Source organism: Pinus tabuliformis, chromosome X (genome assembly GCF_031772625.1).
Source record: "Pinus tabuliformis cultivar Carrire ecotype Pingquan chromosome X, CPIR1, whole genome shotgun sequence".
NCBI lineage: Eukaryota > Viridiplantae > Streptophyta > Pinopsida > Pinales > Pinaceae > Pinus > Pinus tabuliformis.
In genome coordinates this window covers 399907410-399919056 of record NC_142308.1, presented here as the reverse complement: position 1 = coordinate 399919056, position 11647 = coordinate 399907410, and the positions used below count along the sequence as shown (strand labels likewise).

Below are 11647 nucleotides of genomic sequence, written 5' to 3'. Positions count from 1 at the left end.
AACATATAAAATTAACATTAATGGTAAAACTTAACAACATTTGAATCCTGCAAATACAGGCAGGGATTGCCTATAGTTACAGCCAAGAATAATGCCTTGTTCAGGATGATATACAATAGAAAAATTCATTATGGAATGAAACGGTTTCATTATGTCTCAAGGATCAAATATGTAGAAATTTTGCATTATGTAATGAAACGGCAGCATTTCATCTCAATGATCAAAGATCTCTTAATCAAAATAATGGTTTCCATTAAATGAATGTCATTACAAATTGCAGGAAGAATAGTTAGGAGCTCTTTAATGAAGAGCAGATCCCCATAATAATCACATGGTCCAGAGAGATATCCCGCAGGTATGTACAAGTAGTTGAGAGTATAAATGAACAGAACATATGTACAGGTAGTCTAATAATCAGGACCCATGACCAAATCAAATGACTCACTAAAACAGAGACAACTCAGAAAGTTGTTGCTTCATCTGGATCAGTAAGTCCTTTGTGTTATGGAAACCAACGGAAGATAAATAAAATCAACTATACAGTTAGAAGAACATATTGTATTTCCAGGAGATGAATGAAGAAGCTTTATGGGCTTTCTAAAACAGTTGTTTTTCTGCCAATAGCAGGAACTTTATAGATAGCCCATAACAGTCAACATGGGATCGGTAATGGAGAGGCCATAACTGTTTGCAAGGCCGGACAATAGACACCTACACAGTCTATGATAAAATTTCATCAGGCATAAATGTTAATATGAGAGGAATAATCAAGGGTTCCAGCTCCTTCCCATCCCATCCATTCTTCCCACTCGTCCCAATAAGCGTTATTGATTCCCATCATGCCCTCGACAGAGTAATCAGTAGAATAGCTTTGCTGCTTTGCCTTTGCTAAACTGGACATTAACGTCTGCTCATTATCACAAAAGTAACAACAATCAGAAAACCGTGGGCCTGCATAAGAGTCCCATATTACAGAATGAAAATGCATATAGATAAAGATTACTCTTAGGCAGGCAATTTACCTCATAAGCCTGATTGATCTTGTGAAATTGAACCCCACGCACATCTCCTTTGCAAACATCCGGATGATACTGTAAGCAGATTATATCAACATATGAGTGCAATATTAATGTTTTCTGACATTATATATGACCAGGGATATTGCCAGACAAATTTTCTTAAAAATTCTCAAGAATGTGTGAAGTCTGACATTTTTAATTTCTATTTCAAACCTGTATCTCTTTTTCTATTTGCTTCAGAAATGGAAGATTTATTGAAAATATCTGAACTTGAAAGTAAGAGACATAGCTTCAAATGGATACTTGCATACCTGCAACGCAAGGCGACGGTAGGCTCTCTTCACATCTTTTTCAGAAGCCCCAGGGCTCAATCTCAGCGTCTCATACTGCTCTTTCATCCCAGGAAAAGCAACAGAGGCCATCACAGTTACATTCCTCCTGCCTCCCATTTGTAATAGAATACAGATTAATAGCAGTGTGCAACCCATTGTGAGTGTCTGGAGCATCTTCCATAGTAGAGAAAACAAGGGATCTATCTTATTTGTGAAAAGCACTCACCATAATCCCCAACTTTCTGACAGAATTAAGTCTTCTTGTTTCATGACACATGTACACACTTGGCTCACAAAAGTTTGAATGATCCATAGTAATCTATATCTACCAGAAACAATTGCAACATAGCAAAATCATCCTGAACCAAAAACTATCACATGCCACATACCAACACTAATTCTGAAGGGTTAATCCATAATAGTAATACTTTAGGTGAGATCACGTAATTACAGAAAACCATCTCTAAGCATCTTGAACCCAAATGTCTATAGGTCTCGTGTGAATTCTATGATAGGTGCAACAAAATATATAAGAGTTCAGTTTTGCAACAGTTAACGGAGGTTTTGCAATTTTTATGCAGGTAATGGAGATTTTGCAATTTTTATGCAGGTGTAAGCAAGCCTAATATGATTTCACAAAATTAGACAAGAACAACAAATCGTTTTGCTTATGACTGCTTTCAGATTAACATTTACGAATGCGGTCTCCATTGAGCTATTAAAATAATACAGTTAAGGAAGCAGCTGATGCAATTAAACCACGAGGAAATTTGATATGAAACCTTTCTCACTGATAAAGCTATAAGTCAAAAAAATTGTTCTCTAGGCACCAAAAACTTTCAGATGGCAACCAATGACACCATTTCATTTACCTTTCAAAAAGATGAACAGGACCTAAACTTATCCACATTATAAGCCAGCAGCTGTAATCTACAGTAAAGAATGTCAACTAAACAAACCTGTCCTCCAAAATGAAAATGATAGCACTTCTAATTTCCAAGGAGTAAAGGCCCAAGAGCCATATCTAGACAATATGAAACTAAAATAACTGAACTCACAATACTTGGCACTCTAACATGCATCACCAAGCATGTGAAGAGCCCAGAATAAAAGAAATAGTTCATTATAAAGAAAACACCTCTACTGTCAAGAACTATCCTCATCTACTATTTTAATTGCAAATATGAATATGAAATGCATGAGACATAAAATTCCCATAAATTCCAGGGATTTGTGGTGCTGGACGTGTGTTATTTCTGAAGGAAAACCATAGTTTCTGTTTCAATGCTGCATTGGCAGAAGGTACCAACTACTGGGCAGAGTTAAGTGCATTTTCGATACTGGAAAATTTAACAATTAAGAAAGGTACTGCTCAAATCCAGACACTGGGAGATTCAGAGCTAGTCATCAACTGGGTAAATGATAAAAAACAATATGCAAATTTTGACCCTATCAACACTAATAGAAAGAATTAAAGAGCTGAATGAAAATTTCCCTAATTAAAGAGCTGAATGAAAATTTCCGAGTTTTATTTTCATCACATAAGGAATTGAATATCAAGGAAAATGAGCTTTCTAAACAAGCCCTTACTATTCAATCTGTCGTTTTCAGGCCAGAGGTGGAAGAATGTTCCCGCCGGCTTCTTGTAAGGTGATTCAACCGGACTTCGATTATTCCTTCTGTTAAAGCCCTGTTTATCCTTTAAAGCACCCCCAGCCATATCCGAATCAATGTTGGGCATCACGACGAAAAGGGGTTTGCTTGCCACTTTTGAACCCTTATTGCGCTCAGCATTAACCTCGGCAGCTCCGTTATCGCTACCATCGGCCAAGGGATCCCCTTCAAACTGATCAACATTTGTCATATTTTCACTCTGCTTGTTCATACAGATACCTTGAACATCAACCGGTGGAATCTCAGCTTGAACGTCCCTAGGGACTTGATCATTGCTCTGATTAAACCGTGACTGGGTAATTTTTCTTGTTCTGACTGCAGAAGGAGGCCTGGCTTTCGAAGTCGGCCGCATTGGCAGTACAGGAGGGATACTGTTGTCACGGGATCTATCCTCACGGCCCTTTTCGAGAGCACTAACCTGCAATTTAAACAGAACAGAGGAATTCTGAGAACCTGGGAAACAGAGAGCTGTACCTGCATTAAAATTCACATCGAGTCCTGTGTTGGTTATTTGTGGTCTCATTGCCACTGTCAGTTGAAGGAGCCGCTACAAAGTTTGTAAATGCTGCGAGATTGTCGTAATGGAAGCCTCCAACAGTTGGAGGAGGCGGTGAATGTAAATGCTGCGAGATTGTCGTAATGGAAGCCTCCAACAGCTGGAGGAGGCGGTGAAGTTCTCGGCGCGAATAAACAGAAATCACGACAGATGCTACCAAACGGACGGAAACCCGGAAGTTCTCGGCACTGAGAATAAACAGAAGCCCGCCGAATATGCATGCCAGGTGTCAACCTGATATTGAAAAGGACGACGAAAGTCTGTTTCAATAGGAAAGGCCTATCGGCCTAATTATTTTAGTTGGACTATTTTAATTAAACCTAACAAAAAAAAATCATTTCTCTGTCCTTAACTAATAAAGAATTAAGAATATCAATTTTAAAAAATTAAAATATATGTTTTTATTTAAAAATAATAAAATTAATTAAGGAAAAAACATTTTTCACAAAATATTATACAATTACAAAATAATCAATATTACTTCGTGGAATGTAAATAAGATATATCCTATGTAATACACAACTATTACTGCCTTCATAATTTTAAATAATAATAATAATTCTAAATTTTTATAAAATTATATATGTGAAACATAATTTAATATAAATATAAATTTATATAATATTTAATGTCATAAAAAAAATATATTTATAAAATATTTTGATTTTAAAATAAGTTGTGGTTTTTAAATAAGTGGTATTGATAAGTTAATGGCACTGTTACATGGTATTGTAACAAAATCTATTTATAAATTAATAATATCTATAATAAATTAAGATAAATACCTTTAATTAAAAGATATTAAATTTTAATTTAAAATATTATAAAATAAATTATTTATAAAATATATCATCAACAAAATAAAAAATAAAAATCTATATTTTAATTTTTTTTCAATATTTAAAATATTTAATTTTTCCAAAATTAAACATTTAAAAAATTAAAAATTAATTAAAAATCATTTTTTAACCAAAATAAAAATAATATGATATTAATAAAAAAAAAATATCACTTATAAATTACTACTAACTAAATTTCATCTCCATACAATTATATATTAAAACTTTAAACTTATCTCAACAAAAACTAAACATATTAAATATGATAAATTTGAAAAAATTAATAATAACATTAACCTAAACTAAACTAAAATAACAACATACAATTATGATGGAAACATCTTAGCCAAAATGTCTTTTAAAATTACAATGAGTGGCAAAACAAATAAAATACGGAGTCGTCTTGGGGTGCCTCTCCACCACCAAAGCACAAGAAAACAAAAACCCAACAATAATGAAAACCCTCTCTAATTACTCTTTTGATGTTAGGAAACTCGTGTGCCATTTATAGTCCGTTTAAATTCATGTTCAAGTTTATAAAGGATATATGGTGGGGGTAATTTTATTTTGAATTGTGTGGTGTATTAATGTTATATATTTGTTAGAATGATAAATTTTTTGTTTGTATTTTATGGTGGAAATGGATTCAACACTCTCAAGAATTTTTAGAGTATCTAAAATCAGGAAGTTTGACCGTTATAATTAGGATTTTTTAAAAATTCCACTGGATTTTGTCATAATCTTGCTGAAATTTCCATTATTTATGTGGCCTCTTGTCATAATCTTGCCGAAATTTCCATTATTTTCTGAGCTAATATGTAGCCTCTTTACACTACACTACTCTAAATTATATTTGATATCTTGATCCAATCAACCATGAAACCAAGAAGAGAATATTCTTAGATAATTTGTGGAGTAATTTGATCCAATCAACTATGAAACCAAGAAAAGAAAATTCTTAGATAATGTGTTGAGTAATGTAACAATTTTCTTTTCTTGTTAATTGATAAAAGTCTTAATTAAAGTGTTATGGTGATTCACATAAATTTCTCTATCAAATTTCAGGGGGTTTTTGGTATATGACAACCAATGATTTTTCCCATGGTATTAATCTCCAATGTAGCCTATTTAAAAGTTGAAAAAATCAATGCTAGTTTGTCCTAGTGGTCATTAGGATCAAGCAATGGTGTCTTTAGACATCACCACTTCTCTCGGTATTGCGTGATCCTAACATCTCGTATTAAAGACAGAATGGTAAATATCAAAGCCAAAGTGACGAAGGTCGTGTGGAACCCCATTGATGAAATGCATTGGACAATGTCAATGAAAAGATTAACGATGACATCTAGGTCAAGGTATGGATTAGGCAAGAAATGGAGAGAGAAAGAGGCAGTGTGGACAAGAGAGAGAATAAAGATGGAGTGGTATAGAGTGAAGGAGTCACTGTGATGTGCGAACACCCTAAGCATTTCGATCCAAGGCATGCATATTTCCCCAAGAAGTTATAAGACATGATATTCAGGCATACATGTTGCACAAGAACATGCATTGTTGTAAGGCCTTAAGATGTTATTCAAGGAGATACGCAGTGAAATGGCACATGGAGTCATCAAGTTGTGAAATGGGCCACTTGGTGAGGTACTAGGTGACAGGGGTACTAGTATCTTGGCTTGAGGGGGATGCAAGAGCATAGATGAAATAGTTGATGAATGATTGAGACCAGGTTAATCTCCCTAAGTCAAGTTTAATAGAGGGATTGTTAAAGTGATTCATGTATAGCCTATTTAAAAACTGAAAAACTCAATGCTAATTTATCCTAATAACAATTAAGATCAAACAATGATATTTTTAGACACCGCCACTTCTCTTAATATTAAATAATCCTAATATAAAAATACTTCATCAAATAAATACTAATACTAATTCTTTTAACTCTTTTATTATAAAAAATTAACCCTCAGGTTATTCTCTCACGCACACATAATACTAATTCTTTTAACTCTTTTATTATAAAAAATGTAACCCTCAAGTCATTCTCTCACGCACACGTGGGTTATTTACTATCACAAGTTATTACACCGAAGAACCCCGTAAGGGCAAGGATACATGGCTTTGAACCCGTGTCCTTGGTTTGCGATTATCACTTTTTTGAACATAAATTGTGATTTTGTACAGTGATGTGTGGATTTGTACCCTACACCTTACTTTCCATCTTGTACCCTACATTTATTTTATTTTCCATCTTGTACCCTACATCGACCCTGCCCCACTTTCAAATTGACCACCCCCTATTCTTTATTGTGTAAGTGAGGAAAGCTGGTTTGACGGTAAGTCATTTAGGCAAAGTTTGGGAGACCGAAGTTCAAATCTCATTGAGTACACTGACCTGCTGTGGTGGAAGCTAAAGGGGCGGATTCCCCAATTCCGTCTTGGCGGCACGTGAGTCCCCTCTTCCTAAAATCATAAGATCTTAGTATACCCGAATCCCGTCTTGGCGGCACGTGAGTCTCCTCTTGCTAAAATCATAGGATCTTAGTATACTCGACTCGCAGGTGGTTGGATGTACTCCTCGTGTTATAGAGGCAGCTATTCACCATGTGATTAAAAAAAAAATGCAAGATTTTACTTCGACACTGGATTCCCCAATCCCGTCTTGGCGGCACGTGAGTCTTCTCTTGCTAAAATCGTAGGATCTTAGTATACCCGACCCGCAGGTGGTTGGATGTACTCCTGGTGTTATAGAGGTAGCTATTCACCATGTGATTAAAAAAATGCAAGATTTTACTTCGACACCGGATCCCCAATCCCGTTTGGCGGCACGTGAGTCTCCTCTCATGCTAAAATCATAGGATCTTAGTATACCCGACTCCTCGGGAATTAGATATACTCCTGGGTTATAGAGGCAGCAATTCACCATATATAATCCAAAAAGATACAAGATTTTACTTCGACAACCCCTTCCCCTCTCCGCGTTGTTCAAGTTCACGGATCTGACGATCGATTCAGCCCTAAGGAATTCAAGAAGCCACGCGGCACAACCTGCGTTCTGGTCCAATAGTCTGAGTCCAATACATGGTACATGTATGAACCATGCTTTGAATTCCATAACAACGTTTTTATTGTAATATACGAGATGGCGTGGCTTAACAGACCTACATAACGACGTTTCTTACGGTAAATTTTAAGATGACGTGGCCTAACAGAACTCGTTCCAAGCAGACAAATTGGTAGACTTGCAATCATTCCCGATAACAGGTTCTACGGTAACTATTCTAGATTATAAGATTAAAATTTTGAATAAATTTTCAAAAGTTTGAAAGTGCATAGGTTGACCAAATGGGTCATATCCCTAGGGAGACCACATTTCTTGTTTTCCTCTTTGTATGGCACGAAATTTTGATTTTAAAACATGTCTCGATGCTTATTAAAATAGTTACCTTCGAATAAAATCATCTTCGATTTCCATTCAATTTTTTTTTCCCTTTCCCACTTAGAATAATTTGGCTTGTGAAAGAGAGCGTATTCTTGGAGAAACAAAATAGAGAGTGGTTAGGTAAATGAGACATAAATTTGCATGATTGCCTTTATGTTAAGGAAGAGATGAAAATCTGGGTGTCAGAAAAATTTAGGACTGTCATGTGGACAAAATAGGTAGGAAAAAGAAAGCATATTATGTCAAATAATTTAACTCAAAGTGGAAACATGAAGATAAAGAATATTTTAGTTCCTTAATGAAGGGAACAACCAAAATTTTAATTGCTTAGGTAAGGGCTAGCTGCTGTCATCTAAGATGTGAAAATGGTAGATGGGCGGTCCCTAAGGAAGATTGGGAAGAACAAACTTGCATTTTTTGCAACAAAAGAGTGGTAGAAATAGAATGGCATTTTAACAAAGAGTGTGCAGCCTATGAAGTTATCCATCATTAGTTTGATAACAGCATAAAGGTGGACAGTTTCAATGAGCTTTTTGAGGAGACAAGGCTTCACAAAACAACAAATTTCTTATTCAAAATCGATAACAACATAATCAACTTAGAAAAAAATCTGAATATGAATTAAACGATAATGGGTGGTCCCTTAGACCGCCAAGTAGAGTGGACGTCATTAAAATCCATTTCGTTTTATTTCATTTCTATGGGTTTTTGATGTGCAAACACTGTTCGTTGCAACAAATCAAAATCCCTTGTTTTCCTCCTCCTTCGTCGAGTAAGAAACTTATGTGTGGAAAGAATTTGAATATTGTCATCTTGCTTGACGAAAATGCTTAACACATCATCGTATGTGACAGTCGTGGATGAGTTCTTCATGCCCTGTATGCCACTCAAAATGTCTTCGTCGCAAACAGGAGCATTGTAGACGGGAACTGGTGAGAGTTTGCTATTTGGAGCCGAGAAGTTGTTTAAAGATATCATTGTACGCAGTGGTCGTATGAGAAAAAGGGTTTGTGGACTGTGGTCTTCCCTTCGGCCTCACCCACCGGTAAATTTATGAGGTTTGTATGATCACCCACTTCATTTTATTCTGTATATCTTGAGAAATAACATCTCCAACATCAGAATGTACAAATTCTATGGTTGAATTCATTTCTCAAGACACTGAAATCACATTTCATTTAGAAGCAATATCAGTTTGAGATGTAATTTCATGATGTACAATTAAATTATGTTCAGTCTTTGTTTCTTGAGCTTTTAGCGTTCCTTTACACCTCTTAGTGCAATTGCTATTATTATTACTGAAATCATTTTATGCTAAACATACATGAATTATTGAGACAATACTGATTATTTTGTGATTGCATAAAGTTTTGTAAAAATTGTTTGTTTTTTTAATTATTTTTTATTTAAAATTATATAATTAAATATTTTTTTATTGATGAAGTACACCGGTGTGACTATTTTTATCTCTTTTTAATAATAATCTTCAGATTTAAATATTTAATTTCAAAATTGAAAAAAAAGTTATGAAACGTGACCGGGCCATCACGCTAGTGTGTATTAAATGTTGTCCTTATATTAAATGATATCATGATATTTATCAAAGAAGTGTATTAAATATTGCCCTTATATTAAATGATACCATGATATTTATCAAAGAAGCAACCTGCTCGACCTCCTTGTAAATGCAATAACAGTCAACGTTACCTTGTTTGCTTACTAAAATAGTGTCCAAAAGTTGGTTGTTATGTTGTTACGTAACACCTTGCCAAAACTTTACGTTAGATATCTTATTAGTTAAGACTATAATCAAATATACAATATTACTTTAACGTTTTTTTCTAATCTAATGGTGGCATACCCAAGCTATTTTAGTGGACAAATGGCTGTCACCGCAATTTATTACGATCCATTTTATAAGTCATCCTCCGAAACTTAATTTTTTTTGGAAGATGGATCTCGATATATTAAATTTAACATTATATATATATATATATATAATATTTATATATTTATATTTATATTTATATATATATATTTATATATTTATATTTATATTGTATATTTATATTTATATTTAGCATGATTCTCATGTTAATTGTCTATTAATTTAATGTCTATGTTTAATGGTTCTTTTTATTGCTAGAGAAAATTCATTTAAAAAGGTATTGATTTATTACTAACATAAATCTTATTTTAAGTACGGATCTAATATAAATGGAGAGGGATAAAATTTTTTCACTTACAAACTTGTTTAGAGTACAAAATATAATATGTTATTTTTTATTGTTTAATTTGTATTTTAAAATGCTAAATAATATATATATAAGACTAAATAAACTTTTTAACCATAAAACTTAATTTTTTCAAGATATATAAATAAGTTTTTTAAATGATATATAATATATACGTAATTTACATTAAATATTTTACATATTTATCACACAAATTAAAATAATTTTTTATTATTAATATATTTTTAAATATATGTTAATATTAATTCTTATTAAATCACTAAAATAATAATGAATTATAGTAACCGTGTTTTTCTATTAATTTACATGATACAAATAAATTTTCAAAAATTTCAACATTTCCATAGTTCAACATTGATTTTGATTTTTTTTTTGAGAGGGTGACATAGGCCCACCTCTACCATTAAGGCTACAGAACCCAAAACCATACCTCAGCCTCTACTCCTCCGTCCCCTCTTGGTCTTATCAATTTATAGTAAATTTTATTTGGTATCGAGTTGCTCCATCCTAAGAAACCAAGAGCCCCTTTCGTGACACGTTCTCAATTATGATCCACCTCAAATATGATTTTGGCAATAAATAAATAATAAAGCATCATTAAATACATAATTTTCATTTTCATTTTATACCTGATACCATAACTCCTTGAATAATGTTCAAAATTCTACTTCAGTAATTAGAGGATATGTTAGAGAATCTCTAATAAAGCTAGAAAATGTTGAAGACAAAATGGTGGAACATATAGGTTCTACATCTGGACAAATAAATGAACTAGTATAGAAGATGAATCAATTATCTATATCCAAAACAGAAAAACCAGTTCCTTCTTCTTTTTTACATAAAGCAAGTGTCCGTATTCAGGATCCTGTCAAGCCAGTCGACAGGTTTCCTTTTCTATTCCCCAAAGAAATTGCATCCCAAGAACCAGAAAAAGTTGAGACTTCAAGTGAACATATTTCTATAGCAAGTCTATTTAAGGAAGAGGAAAAAGAGCTAGAATTTATGCCTATATATGAGCCTTTGGAAAGTCAGTATAGCAGGTATTCAACACCTGATATCAGAGGAAAAGGTAAATTACCTGAAACCCACACTTTCCTCCCTGATTCTCATAGGGAATGGACTATAGAAAACGTCAGTGTCAGCCAGATAAGACAAATGGTAGACATGATGTTTATAGAATATAAACTTATGTGTCTAAGAGGAAAAACTGAGGTAGAAGCCTGCAAAACAATCATCCAGTGTTTCACAGGCACACTATCAAAATGGTGGGAAACAGAATCCTCTCCTGCTTTAATTAAACAGATGGAAGAACAGCTGCTCAAAGACGAGCAAGGAAATATAATTCATAATTCAGATGGGACAGTACAAAACAACATGATTGGAGCCTTGACTTCCATGATTGTTGAGCACTAGTGTGGTTCTGAGGCAGAAATAGCCGATAAACATGAGATTATTTTAATGAATCTCAAGTGCAATAAAATATCCCAATATGAAGACTTCCATCGAGATTAGATGCAGAGAATCTATGAAGTCAAAGAC

General features: G+C 33.7%; 1 protein-coding gene across 1 annotated transcript; it reads right to left on the bottom strand.

Annotated features, from left to right (window-relative positions):
• Nucleotides 1–229: 229 nt before the first annotated feature.
• On the bottom strand, nucleotides 230–2145 carry LOC149140208 (chaperone protein dnaJ 8, chloroplastic-like). Its single transcript, XM_089448279.1, has 3 exons — nucleotides 1331–2145; nucleotides 1023–1091; nucleotides 230–907 (listed from the first exon to the last, which is right to left on the bottom strand). The coding sequence occupies exons 1-3, from the start codon at nucleotides 1523–1525 to the stop codon at nucleotides 737–739; spliced, it is 435 nt and encodes a 144-aa protein (XP_089304405.1). The 5' UTR covers nucleotides 1526–2145; the 3' UTR covers nucleotides 230–736.
• Nucleotides 2146–11647: the final 9502 nt, after the last annotated feature.

Bases quoted from the DNA above. Each gene is read 5' to 3' on its own strand.
- LOC149140208 (XM_089448279.1), bottom strand. From the start codon at position 1,525: ATGCTCCAGACACTCACAATGGGTTGCACACTGCTATTAATCTGTATT. The intron at 1,092-1,330 runs GTATGCAAGTAT...ATCTGCTTACAG, and splicing joins ACCGTCGCCTTGCGTTGCAG to TATCATCCGGATGTTTGCAA. The intron at 908-1,022 runs GTAAATTGCCTG...GATAATGAGCAG, and splicing joins AGATCAATCAGGCTTATGAG to ACGTTAATGTCCAGTTTAGC.